The sequence below is a fragment of the Artemia sp. Qi Xiang Cuo genome, chromosome 19, assembly GCF_049724085.1.
Source record: "Artemia sp. Qi Xiang Cuo chromosome 19, ASM4972408v1, whole genome shotgun sequence".
NCBI classification, from domain to species: domain Eukaryota; kingdom Metazoa; phylum Arthropoda; class Branchiopoda; order Anostraca; family Artemiidae; genus Artemia; species Artemia sp. Qi Xiang Cuo.
The window spans coordinates 29,300,105-29,321,374 of record NC_142812.1 but is presented as its reverse complement, the minus strand read 5'-3'; the positions used below and the strand labels follow the sequence as shown (position 1 = coordinate 29,321,374).

At 36.5% G+C, this 21,270-nt stretch overlaps 1 protein-coding gene across 1 annotated transcript; it reads left to right on the top strand.

Annotated features, from left to right (window-relative positions):
* The first annotated feature begins 20,490 nt into the window (after window positions 1–20,490).
* On the top strand, window positions 20,491–21,090 carry LOC148940704 (uncharacterized). The gene has a single exon (XM_089105045.1). The coding sequence runs from the start codon at window positions 20,491–20,493 to the stop codon at window positions 21,088–21,090; it is 600 nt and encodes a 199-aa protein (XP_088961171.1).
* Window positions 21,091–21,270: the final 180 nt, after the last annotated feature.

The following is a 21,270-nucleotide window of genomic DNA, read 5'->3' as shown; positions in this document are numbered from 1 at the left end:
GAACAGAAACAGAAAACAGAAACAGTGCCCATGCTTACTTACAACTGGTTTTGCATCCCATTTCCATCAACTTGAAGGTGCACTCTAGCTACCCAACTGCTGTTGGTAGAAAGAAAAACCATTTAAATATAACAACTTGTTCTTGGTGTTTTGTATTGGTAAAAAAGTTTAAACTATTATGTCTTTGAATAATACGGAAATTAAAACAGCAAAACAAGGATTCTAGTTTAGCATGAAGAACATTAAGCTTGGTTTAAACCAGAATATTTAATCTTTTAAAAATTACTAAAAAACAGAAGGTGAAAACTAAGCACAACATAAAGAAGAAGAAATAACAAAAGAAGAAGTTGATACAAAAGAAGGTGAAGGTGAATTAACAAAACGTAACAATGATCTAGGTTTAAAATAAAGAAAGTTAAAATTGGCTTCTTGCTATAAGTTTATCAAACAGGCAATAGGTCGTGTATGTTGCATCCTATTATCATCAACCTGAAAGTGACTCTAGTTACCCAATTGTTGATCTGAATAGAACAAAATCATTTAATTATATTAACATGCTCTTGTTGTTTGAATTGATAAAGCAAAATATAATACAACCATATTTTCACAGAGCAATGATTTTAGTCTAACATAAAGGCAATTAAACTTTGTTTAAAACGGAATATTAAATCTTTGAAAATTGTTTAAAAAAGATAGGTGGAAACTGAGATAAGCTTGAGTCAGTGCGAGTATATATAACTTTAGTTATTTAATGCCGTAGCTTAAATCCTCTGCTCATACCCCTTATATACATTCTCTTTCCAGCCTCATCTCAGTCTAGCAAGATTTTATTTTAACTTAATGAAAGGTAAACTTTTTCTTAGTAAAATATAATCAAACGGACAATAGTTCTTGTATCCTACTTCCAGTGTCGGCCTTTGGGGAGGGTAAGTGGTAAGACCATGCATGGCCCCGCACCTATTGGGGTCCTGTGCTACCATGGCCAAATATGTTATGAATCATAATCACACGAGTGATTCTGTGACTTCGCTAGGGGCCTCACAGAAAAGGCCGTAGAATGTAGGTCTGGGGTTTCCAAATATGTGGCCTCCCCTTATGTGGAGTGGGGTCAGCGGTTGTAAGACAGTCAAAACTCCCTAAAACTGTCAAAATCCGCCTTTGGTAGGGCCTTTTGGACATGGTTGCCAACTAAATATCCTTTTAGTTTGCTTCTTTAGTTAATTTAAAGTATCCCCACTCTGGGAATCCCTGTGGCACCCCAGCCCCCTTTTTTCTAATTTATAATCTCTGGTTTTTCCTTTACGTAATATTTTTCTCCCCGATGGATTAATTAGCCTATAGACTATTATACAGTTCAATGACTCTCCTTGAGTTAAACATATTTTTGAAACGACTGATTTGACGGGGATGATTTAGTTTGTATGGAAATCTTTTACGTCCTATTCTGGGAAGGCTGGGATTAGTTGGTCACATGGACCCTGTTGCGGGTGTTTTTTACCTTTTGTCTGCATATGATAGTTTTTAGTTCTGTCCTTTTGTATACTTTAATTTGATGAGAAGAAAGCTTATTCTTTCTAATTTGTCTTCTTTTGTTCGTTTAGATTGAGATAGGCTATCTAACTAGAGGGAGAGTTTCATTACAGGGAGTGTACTGTGATAGATATCTTTCCTGCGGGGAAAGAACAGTTTCCAGAAGATTCTTGAGCTTGTTGCCTGTGGGAAACAGAGTGACGTTTCGGGTCAATTAGAGTAGCACATATATACCACGGAATTACACTTGTCAAATCCCTACTGGTTATCGGAAATCGGCAATAGTGGAACCCATAAAATCCGTGGTGAGTTAGAGTTGATTGTCGTACCGATTTACATTAGTGGCATCAGAATGGCCCCTGGAAGCCCATTAGTGGCCGTTCAGACGCTGGATTCTGTCTCAGACTCTGTCCAAGTTTACTGCCCAGAATCGTTGAAAGTCCAAGGTATTTTCAGAAACAGGGAATTCATAATCATAATTGTCACCTAAATAGCTGTTTTCAGTTCTGAAAATGTTGCTTGATAGTTCCTATTTTCAGCTTTCAACCATTCTGAGCGGGAAACTTGTACAGAGTCTGAGATAGAATCTAGTATCTGAAGGCCCGCTTAGGCTTACGATTATTAATTGCAGAATAGTCTATGAGCGATTGTGTACCACTCAGCAACTATACTTTACTCTAGTGGAAGCCAGTAGGGGCACTGGGGTACAGTGCCATATACGCTGGCATTGCCAGAGCTGAATTTGTTGGCAGTTACTTAGCGGAGCTATCGAAGTACCGATAGTGAAATGAATACTTGTTTCCAAAGGTATGGGTGGATTTAGCCTATATAGTAGCCTATAAATATTGCGAGGGAAAATACAGAATTACACAATACACAATTGCTAATTAAAAATCTAACGAGCCTGGCTCTTCTTGGAAAAAAAAATTTTTTGAGTAGAACTATATTAAGCTTTTACTTTGATTTAAAATTTCTGTAGAAAAATATCGGAAATTAGGTAGGCTACCATTAGAAAGAGTAAAATTAATGATGGATGAATGCACAAGAGTAAAACGTTCCAGCTCTCTTAGGACAAAGAAACTGTGTAAACTAAATACAGGAAATTATAGGCTAAGAGTGGAATTAACAGGAAGTTCGCTTCCTGCAGTACCAACAAGGGATGATTAGACCCTAGATAGGGAAAAAACTAAAACACTCTCGAAAAGTATGGAAATAACGTCACCGATTGACAAAATTCTATTTCAATCTGCGAATAAAATAATTGATCCATACGTTGGAGGGAACTTTCGAACAAGCTCAAGAATAGAACGATCCCCAGTCCAAAATGGAGGGCAAGACCAGAATAGACTGCAAACGTAACAAAAGTTATTCCCAGATAGAGGATACCCAAATAGAGAAACAGAATTGAGAGTAGAGAGAATACAATCAGGGAATAGCAAACCAAACTTTGTTTGGCAAACAGTATGAGACAGTACCAAGAGGATACGGATGTAAGGAGGCCTTAATTTTGTGTAATTTCGTAACTCAATTTCAGTAAAACTTCGTATACCTTTTTTCTAATAGATCAGAAGTAAAACGACAATTTCGAATTAACTTGAAATCGAAAATAACTTCGCTTTGAGTAACTAGTCATAAATCTTGTAGTGACGTTTCTTTGTTCAAGTATCGAACGACTTTTGAACCCGTGATAAATATTTGAAGACCTAATTTACACCAGTTTTGGTATAAAACAAAGAGGAACGCAAGGCCCTGAAATACTGGAAAAAAACTACTTTTTAACAAAAAGTTGTTGATTGGCTAAAAGAGCAAAGGAAGGTCACTAAACAGATCAAGTAGAAAAATGAATATAACTTACAGATGAGAGACAAATCGGGGTAGTTTGCCTCGGAGCCACGAAATATGAGTAAGTGTTTTCTTTATAATTAGGATAAAAAGCTAACACAAAGTCTGTCTAGATTCCTCTTTGAGAATAAAATTGAGATAACAAATAACTTCTGAAAGATTTCAGCCACCTGGGCTAGATCAAGCCATATACTAAATAAATTTAATACTTACATTGGAGACATAAACTGATACTGGAGTCAAAGCATAAATTCCCATTGGAGGATTGTCAATATACTTTTAAAGGTTTTATTAATTAAAGGATGTGTAATGTAACTAAAATAGATTAGCATTAGAGAAATGCGCGCGAAAATAGCATAGGACTCTAGAAATTTCATTATATTTTGGTGATTTGGGTGTATAATTCGGTTAGAGTATATAAATTAACCAAGGCTTGGGCACTCTAGACAAAGTACAGCATTCTTAAGGATTATAATAGAAAAAAAATTAGTTTCGTCCCAGAAACTGAGACTTGTGAATAACCTAAGGTTTAGGTAAAAGAAAAACCCCTTAACCGTAAACAATACTTTAAAAAACTTTTGCCTCCTCCTTCCTGCTTAGTGACCCTTGGAACTTGCCTGGGGTTTATTAAAATCTTATATATAAGAAGATTGAAACTATAGGACAATAACAGTATTTCTCCCTTGTGTATTCTCTGACGTTTATACGAAAGGGGGACTCCATTTCTCTTTTTAGTCTCTCTTGCATTTTGTTGACCCGGGCCAGCTATTTATATAAAAGACATTCTTGATGTCTTACAGATAGGCCAGGAGAAAAGGGGTATTAAGTTCTCAGATTAAGAACTTCAATCTCTTCCCGTCGAGATAGATTCAATTTTCTCTGGTAAAGTTTGAGTTTCTCAAAGTTCCAAAGTGCATTAATCTCTTTCATAGGCAGCACGCTAGGACTGCCTAAGTAAGGAATGATGTGGGCACAATGTGTTTTTTTTTTCCCCATACCGGGGCACTTCGTATCGAAGAAGTTGTCGTAGAAAGTTTGAAAAGGGCTCATTCGACTGGAAATTGGAGTGGCTAGTGCCCTTTTTAAAAGTCGAAATTGATTGGAGGGCTACTAGCCCCCCTCCCCCGCCCATCATTCCCCCAAATACATCCAATTAAAATTTTGAGATAGCCATTTTTTTCAACGTAGTTGATTTCCAGATGGAAAATATCTTTTTGAGGAGGACACTCCCCCACAACCCTCGGAGCAAGGGGTTTAAGTTATGTCCTGGGGGCATATAAGGTTTTTATAGAAGGCGTTGTCGTAGAAACTTCAAAAGAGGCTCATTCGATGTAAAATTCAAAGGGCTAGTGCCCTTTTTAATAGTCGAAAGTGATTGGAGGGCAACTAGCCCCCCCCCCCCTCCCCAAGCCCATCATTTCCCCAAACACATCCAATCAAAATTTTAATATAGCCATTTTGTTCAGCGTAGTTGATCTCCAGATAGAAAATATCTTTTTGAGGAGGACACTCCCCCACAATCCTCGGGGCAAAGGTTTTAAGTTATGCCCTGGGGGCGTATAAGGTTTTTATAGAAGGAGTTGTCGTAGAAACTTCAAAAATGGCTCATTCGACTGGAAATTCAAACGGCCAGTGCCCGTTCTAATAATCGATAGGGATTGGAGGGCAACTAGCCCCCCCCCTTGCGCCCATCATTCCCCAAAACACATCCAGTCTAAATTATGAGATAGCCATTTTGTTCAGCGTAGCTGATTTCCAAATAGAAAATATGTTTTTGAGGAGGATACTCCCCTACAACCCTCGGGACAAGGGTTTTAAGTTATGCCCTGGGGGTATGTAAGTTTTTATAGAAGGTGTTGTCGTAGAAACTTCAAGACAGGCTCATTCGATTGGAAATTCGAAAGGGCTAGTACCCTTTTTAATACTCGAAAGTGTTTGGGGGACACCAAGCCCCCCCCCCCCCGCCCATCATTCCTCCAAACACATCCAATCAAAATTTTTAGATAGCAATTTTGTTCAGTGTAGTTGATTTTCAGATAAAAAATATGTTTTTGAGTAGGACACTCCCCCACAACCCTCGGGGCAAGGGTTTTAAGCTATGCCCTGGGGGCATATAAGGTTTATATAGAAGGTGTTGTCATAAAACTTCAAAAAAGGCTCATTAGATTGGAGGTTCAGAGGGCTAGTGCCCTTTTTAATAGTTAAAAGTTATTGGACGGTAACTTACCCCCCTCTCACGCCCACCATTTCCCCAAACACATCCAATCAAAATTTTGAGATAGCCAATTTGTTCAACGTAGTTTAAAGTTCTGGAAATTAGGTCTTTGAGGATGACAAACGCCTCACAGCCCTAAGGACAAGGATTGTAAGTTATGCCCTGGGGGTATATAAGGTTTATATAGAAAGCGTTGTCGTAGAAACTTCAAAAAGGGCTCATTCGATGGGAAATTGAATTGGCTTGTGCCCTTTGTAATAGTCGAAAGTAATTTGAAGGCAACTAACAACCCTTCCACGCCCATCCTTTCCCCATACAAATGAAATCAAAATTTTGAAATAGCCATTTTGTTCCACGCAGTTAAAGTTCAGGAAAGTATACCTTTGAGCAGGACACTCCCCTCACAGTCTTCAGAGCAAGGGTTATAAGTTATGCCCTGGGGCCATATAAGTTTTTATTAAAATCTTTATCTTAGAAACTTGAAAAGGGGCTCATTCGATTGGAAATTCAAAGGTCTAGTTCCCTTTTTAATATTCGAAAGTGATATGAGGGCAACTAGCCCCCCTCTCTCGCCCACCTTTTCCTCAAACACATCCTATCAAAATTTTTAGATAGCCATTTTGTTCAGTGTTGTGGATGTTCACATAGAAATTATGTTTTTGAGGAGGACACTCCCCTACAGCCCTCAAGGCAAGGGTTGCAAGCTATGCCCTTGGGGCATATAAGGTTTTTACTGAACGTGTCGTCGTAGAAACTTCAAAAAGGGCCCATTCGATTGGATATTGAAATGGCTAGTGCCCCATTTAATAGGCAAAAATAATTGGAAGGCAACTAACACCCCTTCTTCGAACACCATTTTCCCAAACATATCCAATGAAAATTTTTAGATAGCCATTTTGTTCCACAGAGTTTAAAGTTCAGGAAATTATACCTTTGAGCAGGATACTCCACCCACAGTCTTCAAGGCAAGGTTTATATATTATGCCCTGGGGACATATAAGGTTTTTATTGAAATGTGTGTCGTAGAAATTTGACAAAGGGCTCATTCAATTGGAAATAGAAAGGGCTAGTGCCCTTTTTAATAGTCGAAAGTGATTTGAGGGCAACTAACCCCCCTCTCACGCCCACCTTTTCCCGAAACACATCCAATCAACATGTTTAGATAGCCATTCTATTCAACGCAGTTGAAAGTTTTGAAAATTAGGTCTTTAAGAATGACAACCCATCCCCCCCACAACCCTCAGGGCAAAGTTTTTAAATTATGCCCTGTGAGAATTTAAGGTCTTTATTGAAAGCGATGTTGTAAAAACATCCAAAAGGGCTCATTCAATTGAAAATTGAAAGGGCTATTGCCCCTTTAATAGTCGAAACTGATTGAAGGGAAACTAACCCCCCTCTCACGCCCACCATTTCCCCAAACACATCCAATTAAAATTTCGAGATATCCATTTTGTTCAACGTATTCGAAAATTCTGGAAATTAGGTCTTTTAGGACGATAACCCCATCAGAGCTGTCAGTGCAAGGGTTTTAAGTTATGCCCTGGGGGCATATAAGGTTTATATAGAAAGTTGCTGTAGAAATTTCAAAAGGGTCTCATTTGATTGGAAATTGAAATTACCCTTTTTAATAGTCGAAAGTGAGTGGAGAGTAATTTACCCCCCTCTTATGCCCTCCATTTCCCCAAACACATTCAATCAAAGTTTAGATATAGCCATTTTGTTCAACGTTGAAAGTTCTGGAAATTATGTATTTAAGGATGACAAACCCCCCAGAGTCCCCTGGGCGAAGATTGTAAGTTGTGCCCTAGGGGCATATAAGGTTTTTAATGATATAGTTGGCGTAAAACCTTCAAAAGGTGCTCTTTCAATTGGAAATTTCGAGGGCTACTGCCCTTTTTAATAGTTGAAATTGGTTGGACGGTAACTAACCCCTCTCTCACGCCAACCATTCCCCCAAACACATCCAACCAAAGTTTTCATATAGTCATTTTGTTCAACGTAATAGAAAGTTCTGGAAATTAGGTCTGTGAGGATGACAACCCCCCAGCCCTCAGGGCGACGGTTGTAAGTTATCCCCTGGGGGCATTTAAGGTTTTTATTTAAAGCGTTGTCGTAGAAACTTCAAAAGGGCTCATTTAATTGGAAATTGAAAGGGCTAGTGCCTTTTTTAATAGTTGAAAGTGATGGGAGAAAGACTAACGCCCCTCTCACGCCCACCATTGTCCCAGACATATCCAATCAAAATTTTTACATAGCCATTTTGTTTAACGTAGTTGAAAGTTCTGGAAATTAGGTCTTAGAGGATGACAACCACCCTCACATCCCTTAGGGTAAAAGTTGTAATTTATACCCTGGGGGCATATAAGGTGTTTATAAGAAGAGTTGTCATAGAAACTCAAAAAGGGCTCGTTCGATTGGAAATCGAAAGGCTTAGTGCCCTTTTTAATAGTCGAAAGTAATTGGAAGGCTTGACATTTTTATAGCATTAATTAAAAAAAAAACTTTCCGAAAAATAAGTTTTTCAAAGAAAAGTAAAGGTCATTTTAAACTTAAGCTCAGTTGATACGAATACCTGTCAAAATTCAAGCTCAAAACGACCAGAATTGACTATTAAAGAATAAATGAAACCCAAAACGAACAGAAATTAAATAAACAATCATAGCAAAAAACATACAACAAGTAATAATATAAATGAATAAATAGATCTTAAAGCGAGTAGTGCTTGGATTGAATATGAAAATCAATCTTAAAACGAAAACAAATGTTTTGCTATTAAAGTATAAATGAAACTTAAAACGAACAGAAATTACATACACAATCAATGCGAACAAACATACAATATATATTAATGTAAATGAATAAATAAATCTTAAAACGATTGAAACTTAAAAATAATGTGCAAATCAAGTTTGAATCGAATAAAAATAACTACAAACAAGAGTTTGGGTATCGCCTCACTGCAGATGCCTAAAACCTACTGCGTCATTGGCGCTTTACTGAAAACAATTCTTTGAAATGTTTTCACTTTTGTAACTTTAAGAAATCAAAAATTAACTAAAATTTTAAGCAGTAAATATCAGCATATGTAAATTAAACTGACAATGCGCATTTTTTTCAGTAAATTCATTTGACTTTTTTTTTCAGTAAATTACAAACTATATTCTGGCTTTTAGAAAGCATAGGGGTTTTGAACCCTACTCATATTAATTTATGCTCGTTTTGAGTTTGACTCTAATATTTATTTTAATTTTGGTTCGTTTTGGGTTTCATTTATTTATTGATACTGATTTGGGGAAGTTGTAAGCTTGGTAGATTATATGATAGTCCGGACGCCAGGTGTTGAAAATGTGAATTATACCACGACGGAATGGGGCTGCTATGAGAATTAGCCTACCCTGCACCCTCTAAATTGACCATGCGGATTCAAAAATACCAATGGCACTCGCTTGCGAGTGGTGGAACACTCTGAAACTTGACATTTTATTATATTTTGGTGTTTCATGCAAGAAAATGCATGTTCCACAAAGTTTGAGGTGCAGTTTTCCACCTGATAGAAATGCCTAGAAGCCATAGAATGTTTTCATAACAAACTAACACGATTAGTTAGAAAAAATGGCAGAGTTAAAAAAAAATGGCAAAACTATATGAGTCTTGAACAGTCTTGGAAAGTATAAACAAAATCAAATTGAATATTAGATATATAATGATATTAATTGTTGAAAGATCCATCAGTTCTAGTTTTTTTTTCACTGTAATTTTTATTTTCATTTTCAATGCTGTAAGAACTGGAAAATAATAAAGTTGTAATATACGAGTAATTCGTTTTCAGTGAAGCACCAATGACGCAGAAGGCTTTAGGTTTTTACAGTTAAAGAAGGGGGCAGTATCCAAATTTTATTGTAGTGAAACTATATTTGTCTTGACCAATCTTCAAAAAAACTATCAAATTAAACTGAATATTTGATGCATAATGATATTAATTGCTAAAAGCTCATAAGTTCAAAATTTTACTGTAATTTTAATATTTATTTTCAATATTAAGTACAAAAGAAAACATTTGTAATATAATTCGTTTTCAGTTTTACTACTGCGCCAATGAAGCAGTAGGTTTTAGGCTTCTGCAGTAAGGGGAAACCCAAATTCTTGTTTATAGTTATTTTTATTCGATCCAAACTGGATTTACATATTATTTTTAAGTTTCACTCGTTTTAAGATTTATTTATTCATTTACATTAATATATTGTATGTTTGTTCGTACTGATTTTTTATGTGATTTCTGTTCGTTTTATGTTTCATTTATACTTTAATGGCAAACATTTGTTTTCATTTTACGATTGATTTTAATATACAAATTAAACATAACTCACTTTAAGGTCCGTTTATTACATTGTGTTATTGATTGTTGTATGTTTTTTGCTATAGTTGTTTGTTTAATTTCTGTTCGTTTTGGGTTTCATTTTTTTTTTAATGTTAATCTTTAGTTGTTTTAATTTTGAATTTTAACAAGTATTAGTATAAAATGAGCTTAAGTTTAAAATGGTCTTTACGTTCCTTTGAAAAACTTATTTGTCGGAAAGTTTTTTTTAATTAATTTTTGTTCGTTTTTGATTGCAAAAAGTTTCAAGTTTTTATGGCATGGAGGGGGGGTTACGTACTCTCCGATTATTCTTGACTTTGAAAAACAGATCTAGAACTTTCAATTTAAATCGAATGAGGCTTTTTTTCAAATTCTATACGATTACCTCTTTGATAAAAACCTTATATATGAACAATAGACAGCTTGCATAACTTGTGGACAGCGATTGACAACAATGAATGGATTGAAAAAACAGCTCCAATAAGGGGGTTTAGACCATTTCACTTACTGACACAAAGGGATCACGACTGTTTGGAATAGACCTTAATAGGATTTTGTGTGCCAAAGCAATTTTGTATCTATCACAGAGTATGTATTTTAACCTTAAAGTTGGGTAATTATAATGCGTCGTAGATTTCCTATGTGTTCTTCCCAAACAAAACCCCTTCCCATAATCTATAAACCCCCCTTAATAAGTTTATGCCCCAGGGCATAACTTAAAACGCCTACCTCTGGGCCCTGATGGGCTGTGTCGACACCGTAGTTTTTGTTATCAAAACTTTGAACTATTTTAACAAATGTCTATCTCAAAATTTTTATCTGATATATTTATGGCTCGGAGGAGGGGGGGGCTAGTTACCCTCCAATCTCTTTTGACTCTTAAAAAGTGAACAAGAACTTTCAATTTTCAGTCAAATGACCCCTCTCTATAGTTTATACGAGCATCCCTTCCATAAGAAATAACGGGAAGGATTCGGAGAATTCTTAAATTACAACCCTTGCCCTGAGGGCTGTGGGGGAGTTGTCATCCTCAAAGACCTAATTTCCAGAGCTTAAAACTACGTTTAATTAAATGGCTGTCTCAAAATTTTGATTGGATGTGTCTGGGGAAACGATGGGCGTCGGGGGGAGGGGGCTAGTTGCACTCCAATCACTTTCGACTATTAAAAACGGGTACTAGCCCTTTAATTTCCAATCGAATGAGCCTATTTTGAAGTTTCTACGACAACACCTTCTATAAAAAACCTTATATGCCCCCAGGGCATAACTTAAAACCCTTGCCCTGAGGGTTGTGGGGGAGTGTCCTCCTCAAAAATATATTTTCTATCTGGAAATCAACTACGCTGAACAAAATGGCTATCTGAAAATTTTGATTGGATGAGTTGTCGTAGGAACTTCGAAAAGGGCTCATTTGATTGAAAATAGAAAGGGCTGATGCCCTTTTTAATAGTCGAAAGTGATTGGAGGAAAAATAATCCCCGTTGCACGCCCACCCTCCCATTTGACTTTATGTTTAAAAATTAAATGTTGCCATAAGATTAAATCAAAATGCACTGTGTTAATGCTAATTCCCAATAAGGTATCTCAGCAGTATCCCAAGAACGACTGAGGGCTCAAACTTTTGGGGCTGCTTCTGCTCTTAAGATTTAACCAAATCAAAATAGCGTAAGTGTATCCAAGCTATCTAAGAAAGAAAACAGATTTTTTTTGCGAATGGTATCAAGTTTCCCATTTCAGGTCAACTAGACGAGGTATTAAACTAAATTAAACACTTCTATTTGTATCCAGATTTTTAAGAGGGTGTAAATAAACGAAACCCAAAACGAACAGAAATTGCAATAATTAACCGAGTCAAACTCAAAACGAGCAGAAATTAACATAAGTTGAGCTCAAAACCCCTATCCTTCCCAAGGCCAGAACATAATTTGCACTTTACTGAAAAAAATATAAATAAATGTGCATTGTCAGTTTAATATACAAGTGTATCCAAGCTATCTAAGAAAGAAAACAGATTTTTTTTTGCGAATGGTATCAAGTTTCCCATTTCAGGTCAACTAGACGAGGTATATGCCCCCAGGGCATAACTTAAAACTCTTGCCCTGAGGAGTGTGGGTGAGTTTCCTCCTCAAAAATATATTTTGTATCTGGAAATCAACTACGCTGAACAAAATGGTTATCTCAAAATTTTGATTGGATGTGTTTGGGGGAATGATGGGCGTGGGGGGGGGGGAGGGCGCTAGTTACACTCCAATCACTTTCGAGTATTAAAAAGGGCACTAGCCCTTTAATTTCCAATCGATTGAGCCTGTTTAGAAGTTTCTACGACAACGCCTTCTATAAAAACCTTATATGCCCCCAGGGCATAACTTAAAACCCTTGCCCTGAGGGTTGTGGGGGAGTGTCCTCCTCAAAAATATATTTTCTATTTGGAAATCAACTATGCTGAACAAAATGGCTATCTCAAAATTTTGATTGGATGTGTTTGGGGGACTGTTGGGCGTGGGGGAGGCAAATTGCCCTCCAATCATTTTCAACTATTAAAAATGGCACTAGAACTCTCGATTTCCAATCGAATGAGCCCCATTTGAAGTTTCTACGACGACCCCTTCCGTATGGAGTGCCTCTGGGAAAAAAAAATAATAATAAATAATAAAACATTGGAGCCGTATGGCCTTTACTATAGGCAACGCTACAGCGTTGCCTCTGAAAGATCGATGTGGATATATTGTATTATTTTTTTTGTTTTTGTTGTTTAGACAAGGGCACTTCGTATCGAAGGAGCTCTCATAGGTACTTCGAAAAGGGCTCATTTGATTAAAAATAAAAAGGCTTATGCTTTTTTATAGTCAAAAGTGATCGGAGGAAAACTAATCCCCCTTGCACGCCCACCCTCCCATTTGATTTTATGTTTAAAAACTAAATGTTGCCTTAAGATTAAATCAAAATGCACTGTGTTAATGCTAATTCCCAATAAGGTATCTCAGCAGTATCCCAAGAATGACTGAGGGCTCAAACTTTTGGGGCTGCTTCTGCTCTTAAGAAGCATAGCGTAAGTGTATCCAAGCTATCTAAGAAAGAAAACAGATTTTTTTTTTGCGAATGGTATCAAGTTTCCCATTTAAGGTCAACTAGACGAGGTATTAAACTAAATTAAACACTTCTATTTGTATCCAGATTTTTAAGAGGGTGTAAATAAACGAAACCCAAAACGAACAGAAATTGCAATAATTAACCGAGTCAAACTCAAAACGAGCAGAAATTAACATAAGTTGAGCTCAAAACCCCTATCCTTCCCAAGGCCAGAACATAATTTGCACTTTACTGAAAAAATACAAATAAATGTGCATTGTCAGTTTAATATACAAGTGTATCCAAGCTATCTAAGAAAGAAAACAGATTTTTTTTTGCGAATGGCATCAAGTTTCCCATTTCAGGTCAACTAGACGAGGTATTAAACTAAATTAAACACTTCTATTTGTATCCAGATTTTTAAGAGGGTGTAAATAAACGAAACCCAAAACGAACAGAAATTGCAATAATTAACCGAGTCAAACTCAAAACGAGCAGAAAATAACATAAATTGGGCTCAAAACCCCTATCCTTCCCAAGGCCAGAACATAATTTTTACTTTACTGAAAAAAATACAAATAAATGTGCATTGTCAGTTTAATATACATATACTGATATTTAGTAATCAATATCTTAATATTATTTGATTTATTAAAATTATAAAAGTAAAAACACTTATATTTTTTTTCTATAAAGGGCAAATTATGTTCTGGCCTAGGAAAGGCATAGGGGCTTTGAGCCTAACTTATATTAGTTTCTGCTGGTTTTGAGTTTGACTCGGTTATTTATTGTAATTTCTGCTCATTTTGGGTTTCATTTATTTATCGATGCTGATTTGTGTTAGATTCACGCTTGGTAGATTATTTGATTTTATTTTGCTCATTTTTGTTTAATAGAGTTCTTTATTTTCTTTGAAAAACTTATTTTGTGGAAAAAGTTTTTTTTAATTAATTTCAAGATAGAAGCATAAGAGCTTGGGTTAGTTTAAACAAATAATTTCAGATCTAATAAAAGGGTTATTCCTAGTTTCCGAGAGACAATAATTCGAAGCAAAGAATTTTAATTATCTTGGTACCCAAGTCTTGTCTAATTATTTAAGAGCAACACTTGCGATTAGAAGTATCGATAGCTTAAAACTAACTTAATCCTTTTATTTTCGGTAAACATTCGTGGATTGAACAACAGACCCACACCATATTAATCAACAGCCGACCTAGAAAAGGTGTTAGATGAATTCAGAATAATTGGAAATAGAACATTTTTCCTTTTATTCTATTTTATAATAAATATCAGTTGTCACTGGATTCTGATTACCGATATTACCAACGCCTCAGTTATAACACGCTACCAAGTTTTAGCCCTGATAAGTAGGGGCAATCTTACACGTAGGCTATAACTCATGAATAATATAAGAGTAGCTATTTATTAGATGAAAACACACGAAAATCTATTCAAACTCACGCCTCAGATACCAGGCAAAATTAAGGGGAGTCGCCAGTCAGAAATAAAACATATACTTGTCGAAGAAGTATACAATGAACAGACTACAAAAATGAATTAAACCGTTTGACTACGAGGAAACAACTTCAGTTTGCCCATGAAGCCGCTGGAGGAACTGTATTATCATCCGAACACACCTTCAGAAGTGGATACTTTCTTTTCAGAGTAGATCAAGCACTGCTGCCTATGCAGAAACGCTTTGAATAATTGCAACACTACTTCCAGTTCTTTGGATTTCTGTACGATATGCAGAAACCACGACAACTGAATAATGAAGATTAGCTAAAGTGCTGCATGAATTTGGACGTCTCCTTACCGAGTGGAGAAGCGCACAATTTGGATGTGACTGATTTGTGTACAGGAATAAAGATTTTTTTGAAACTATTCAAGATGACATAAAAACATCCAGTCAATGTCTCCAATATGTTTAGTCTGTTCTGGACACTTTTTCCGACATTGCTGTCGCCCTCAGAATTATAATGACAGTGCCTCTCATAGCTGCAAGTGTGGAGAGAAGATTTTCCTTGTTAAAGATAATAAAAAATCACTTGCGGTCAACATTGTCGCATGATTGGTCGTGTGGAGTGGCTCTGTTATCCATTGAAAAAGGCACTACAATTATCTTGGACTATGACAAAATAATAAACAAATTTGCCCCAGCGAAGCAAGAAAAGTAAATTTTCTTCTTTAGGGGAAAAAAATCAAGTAAAGTGGTAAGTCTCCTACGTTTTTTTAAATAATAAACGCATTTATTTTGTAGCGTTATACTTCCGTCCCTTGCGCGTGCTGAAGTGAATCCTAACTGATGTTCCATGACATATAATACAGTTCAGAAATATGTTGAACAAACTTAAACTTGAATGACGCTGCACGTACGCAATGCAAAGCCTTGATGCTTAAACCCGTCGAAGTGCCAATGAATGAACATTAATAACTAAACAGACTTATCTTAGAAAGTAAAAAGTTTGTGATGCAAGATATTTCCCATTGTAAAAAAAAAATAATATTACGTGCGTAATAACACTCACGTGTTGGAGTTTCACGTCATAAGTTAGCATTATAAAACGTTTATAATGCTAACGATTAAACATTATAAAACGATTAATTAAGCTAACTCAGTTAACTTTATATTTTACTTCTTTTACTGCAGCGTAGAAACGATTTTACATGTTTAATTTATTCATTTTTTATAACCCAAAATGTTGCAGCACAAGCTCTACTTTCAGCGTGAACAAAAACTTATAAACGAAACGACACACTTAGCAGCCAGCCTTTGTCGTTGCATGGTTATTTTCTGTTGTTTTGCTGAAACCAAAACGTTCTTGCTGAACCCTAGGAATCATATTGTAACCGCTTCTTCCGAAGGCTACACTATTATTTCTCCCGCTACAATATGACTACACCGTCAGGCCCCACGCAGTGGTGGCTTCACAAGGCCCCTTACACCAGTAAGGCGGACTTGGCATGTTTCTCTGAACTTGATAGTGTATTCTAGTTACCCAGTTGTTGGTTTGAATACAGTATAACCATTTAACTATAATTACATGATTTTTCTGTTTTGTATGTACAAAACAAAACATAAAACTATTATATTTTTGACTAAGACAGAAATTAACATAACAGAACAAAGATTTTAGTTTACCGTAAAGAAATGACAGTTACTTTTTTCAATAAATGAGAATAATGAGATTATCTTATAAGTTTGGAATATAGAGTAGGTAACAAAATAAACATGCATTGAATTCTAAATCAAATGGTATGTTTATTATTCAACTATCTCATTATGGTCCTATATTCCAAATAACCCATAAGCCTTCATGTTCACAACGCCAAGTCCCTAACACCGACATCTACAAGACAAACTCAATAAATTAATCCTTAGCTTTCATAGCATGCTTTCAAAGAACAGTTTTTAAACTATTACTATTAAGAGAATATAATGAACACAGGAAATGGCACCAATACTTGTTGAAATTTCTGTGATAAGATCACCTGTGATTACAACATCAATGCTTCTGGCCAAGACTCTAATTTATTCTAAATTCAGATTATATTTTTGTGCTCAACTTGCCTTTTGTAATATATAAACTTACTTTCTTGAAAAAGTTTCCGAATTCTTTCAATAAGTTTCTCCATTGTTACGTTTCTGTTGACGTAAAGTTGAGCAAATTTCAACGCTGCCTGATGCGTAATGTTTCTTACGTTTAATTAAAAAAATGTTTTCTACAAAACAAGTTTTTCAACAAAAAGTAAAGAAGTCCATCAAACCAAAAATTAACGAAAATAGAATCAAACAATCTACAATGCCCACAACTTCCACGAATAAGTATCTATAAATAAATGAAACCCAAAACAAATAAAAATTAAAGTAAATAATAGAGTCAAGCTCAAAACTAGCAAAAATTAATACGAGTAGGGCTCAAAACCCCTATATTTACTAAAACCTAGAACAAAATTTGTACTTTAATGAAAAAAAATCAGAAGAATTTACTGAAAAAATATGCATTGTCAGTTAACTATACATATGCTGATATTTATTCTTTAAAAAATGATTTCTTAAAGTTATAAAAGTGAAAACATTTAAAAGAATTTTTCAGTAAAGCATAAATTATATTCTGGCTTTTAGAAATCATAGGGATTTTGAACCCTACTCATGTTAATTTCTGCTCGTTTTAAGTTTGACTCTGTTATCTATTTTAACTTCTGTTCGTTTTGGGTTTCATTTATTTATTGATACTGATTTTTGGTAGTTGTATGCATGGTAGATTGTTTGATTCTATTTTCGTTCACTTTTGTTTGATGGAGTTCTTTACTTTTTGTTGAAAAACCTATTTTGTGGGAAAAGTTTTTTAAATTAATTTACGTTCGTTTTATGTTGACATAGTCTTTTTCAGGGAAAAAGAAAATAATAGTTTGAATCTTTCCGGCTTTCCTTTAAGAATCTATAGTTTAGCCTGCTTTTTATCGGCTGGAGAAACTTTTTCAGAAATTTCTAACAACATAAACTCTTTTCAAAATTATGACACAAATAGTAGTGTTTAATTTTTTATTTCTTCAGCTCATTTTACGAATGAGCTCTTTTAATACGTTGAACAAAATGGCTATCTCAAATTTTGATTGGAAGTGCTGGGAGAAACGATGGGCGTGGGGGGGGAAGGGTCATTTGCCCTCTGATCACTTTCGACTAATAAATACTGCACAAGTCCTCTCAATTTCCAATCGAATGAGACCTTTTTGAAGCTTCTACGAAAAAACTTTCTATAAAAACCTTATACGCCCCAAGGGCATAACTTAAGACCCTCTTCCTGAGGGCTATCGGGGGAGGGGCGTGTCATCCTCAAATTTCCAGACCTTTCAACTACGTTAAATAACATGGATATGTCAAAATGTTGATCGGAAATGTTTGGGGAAATGATGGGCGTGGGGGTGGGGGGGGACTATCCCTCCGGTTATTTTCGACTATTAAAAAGTACAATAGGCCTCTCAATTTCCAAAACAATTAGCCCTTTTTGAAGTTTTTAAGACAACGCTTCTTATAAAAACCTTTTATGCCCACAGGGCATAACTTACAACCTTAGCACTGAGAGTTGTGGGGGGTCATCATACTCAAAGACACAATTTTCAGACCCTTCAACTACCTTCAAAAAAATGGCTGTATGAAAATGTTGATCGGAAGAGTTTGGGGAAATGATGGAGGTGAGGGGGGGGGTGTATTCGTCCTCCGATTCCAGTTCCAATTTCCAGAACTTTTAACATAATGGCTATCTGAAAATTTTGATTGGGTGTGTTTGGGGAAATGGTGGGCGTGAGAGGGGGGTTAGTTACCCTCCAATCACTTTCGATTATTAAAAAGGGCACTAGCCCTCTAAATTTCCAATTGAATGAGCTCCTTTTGAAGTTTTTACGACAACGCTATCTAAAAAATCTTATATGCCCCGAGGGTATAACTTCAACCTTTGCCCTGGGGACTCTGGGGAGTTTTCGACTCTAAATTATATAATTTCTAAACTTTCAGCAGTGTTGAACAACCTGGCAACCTCAGAATCTTCACGAATCGGGTATAAGGCCATGACGAGTGTGAGAGGGGGGTGAGTTACTCTCCATCCACGGCCGGCTATCAAAGGGGGCATTAGAAATTTCAATTTTAGAACAAGCGAGCCTTTTTTAAAGTTTCTACGACAACACTTTCTATAAAAACCTTATATGCCCCTAGAGCATGATTTACAACCCTTGCCTTGAGGGCTCTGAGGGGGTTTTCATCCTCAAAGACCTAATTTCTATAACTTTCAACTACTTTGAACAAAATTGATATCTCAAAATTTTGATTGGATATGTTTGGGGAAAAGGTGGGCGTGAGAGGGGGGTTAGTCCTTTTTCAAGTTTTTATGACAAAGCTTTCAATAAAAACCTTACATACCTCCCAGGGTATAACTTATAACCCTTACCCTGAAGGCTGTTGGGGGAGTGTCCTGCTCAAAGATATAATTTCCAGAACTTTCAACTGCACTGAACAAAATGGCTATCTCAAAATTTTGATTGGATGTGTTTTGGGAAATGATGGGCGTGGAAGGGGTGTTAGTTGCCTTTCAATCACTTTCGACTATTAAAAAGGGGACTAGCCATATCAATTTCCAATCAAATGAGCCCTTTTTGAAGTTTCTACTACAACACTTTCTATAGAAACCTTATATGCCCCCAGGGCATAACTTAAAACCCTTGCGCTGAGGGCTGCGTGGGGGGGAGGGGTGTCATCCTAAAAGTCCAGAAATTTCCAGAAATTTTGGGGAGAAGGTGGGCGTGAGAGGAGGATAATTTGCACTCCAATCTCTTTCGACTATTAAAAAGGCACTAGCCCTTTGAATTTTCAATCGAATGAGCCTTTTTTGAAGTTTTTTACGACCACACTTTCTATAAAAACCTTAAATGCCCCCAGGGCATAACTTACAACCCTTGCCCTGAGGGCTGTGGGGGATTATCCTCCTTAAAAATATAATTTCTATCTAGAAATCAACTTGGCTGAACAAAATGGCTATCTCAAAATTATGAGGGGATGTGTTTGGGGAAGTGGCGGGTATGGAAGGGGGGTTAGTTACCTTCCAATGACTTTCGAATGTTAAAAGGGGCGCAAGCAGCTCGCATTTCAAATTGAAGAACCCATTATTGAAGTCTCTACTACATATCCGTCTAAACGAAGCGCCCTGGCCTAAGACCAAGAAAAAAAATAAAATAAAATATTACATTTTGGCAACACCATTCTTTACTTAGGCAGCGCTATTGCGCTGTCTGTGATACAGAGCGTAAATTCGGACCGCAAGCAAAATTTTTTGTTAGGAAGGATCTTGGGTAGATTTCTAGTGGGCTATATCATTTAGCTAAGATGAAAGTGAAAACGTCATTTGACGCCTTTTTTTTATACTCTTTCCTAATTCAAGAATCGCTTCTGGGGCTAGTTCCATCTTGAGCCCTTAAAGGGGCCCCAAAGGTATTTCATTTTTGCAACCACACAAAGAAGTTATCCACACTAGTTAAGCTATTCCAAAGTCGTTAAAAACATATCACTAGCTTATAAATAAGTTAATCAAGAGCAATATATTCCAAAAATGCTTATTTATAACAATTTAAACCTCATTTATTAGGCAACTCAAATATAAACCCTTTTCCTACCGTTTCAAGTTTCTCGAATGCCGTCGACAAAAATTGCGTTGGATTTTGCGATTCGAAACCTTGCCGTCCACAATTCAGGGTATATTCCAATTTAGGGTATATATCTGCACATTAGGGAGGTGGGGTGGGTAAATTTTAACGTTAATTTGCAGTTGTCCATATAATTTAGCTAGGATGAAAGTGAAAACATCATTTTATGTTTTTTTTTATGCTCTTTCATTATTCATATAAAAACCTTCGGGGCCCCTTTAAGGGATCAAGATTCAATTAGCCCCAGAAGCATTTATTGAATTATTAAATAGCACAAAAAGGCATGCCAGGAATATTGACAACTGAACAGATTCATACGATCAGACAGATCGTTGAGAAGACACTGGAATTCAGCAAGAAGGCTTACATAGCTTTCATTGACTTTTGTTCTGACACTGTTGACAGGCAGTCCCTTTGGCTAATCCTGAAAGCTGCGGGCTTACCAACAAAGATAGTCAGCCTCTTTAAAGAACTCTACACAAGCACAGAGGGCACCGTACTTGTTAACGGGAAGCTTTCTTCATCCTTCGCCATCAATGGTTTAAGGCAAGGATGCGCTGCTGCACCTGAGCTGTTTAACTGCGTTATCGACCACATTTTGAACGAGACAAACCGTGCCCACCCTTTTGGCATAGTTTATGCTTGGAGGACTTTGTCTGATGCTGACTTTGGTTGCAATGTAGCCGTCCTTAGCGAAAATATTCACCAACTTAAGTATGCGCTCGAGACGCTCTCCTCCGCTGCCTCCAGAGTTAGGTTGCAAATAAAATGGAAGAAAACGAAAACCATAATCATAAAAAAAACCGCATCGCCATCACCCTTATCTGTTGCGATAAACGGCCAAGCTATTGACTTGGTAAAACAGTTAGCGTATCTCGGGTGAACTATATCATCAAATGGTAAACTTGACGCTGAAATCTAAACCAGATCGGCCGAGGCAAACTCTGTATTCGGACGGCTCTTGAGAGCAGTCTTCCAGAAACCGCAAATTAGTCGCCTTATAAAAGCCCGTATCTACAACGCCACAGTCTCAAGCATCATGATGTACTCTTTTGATACATGG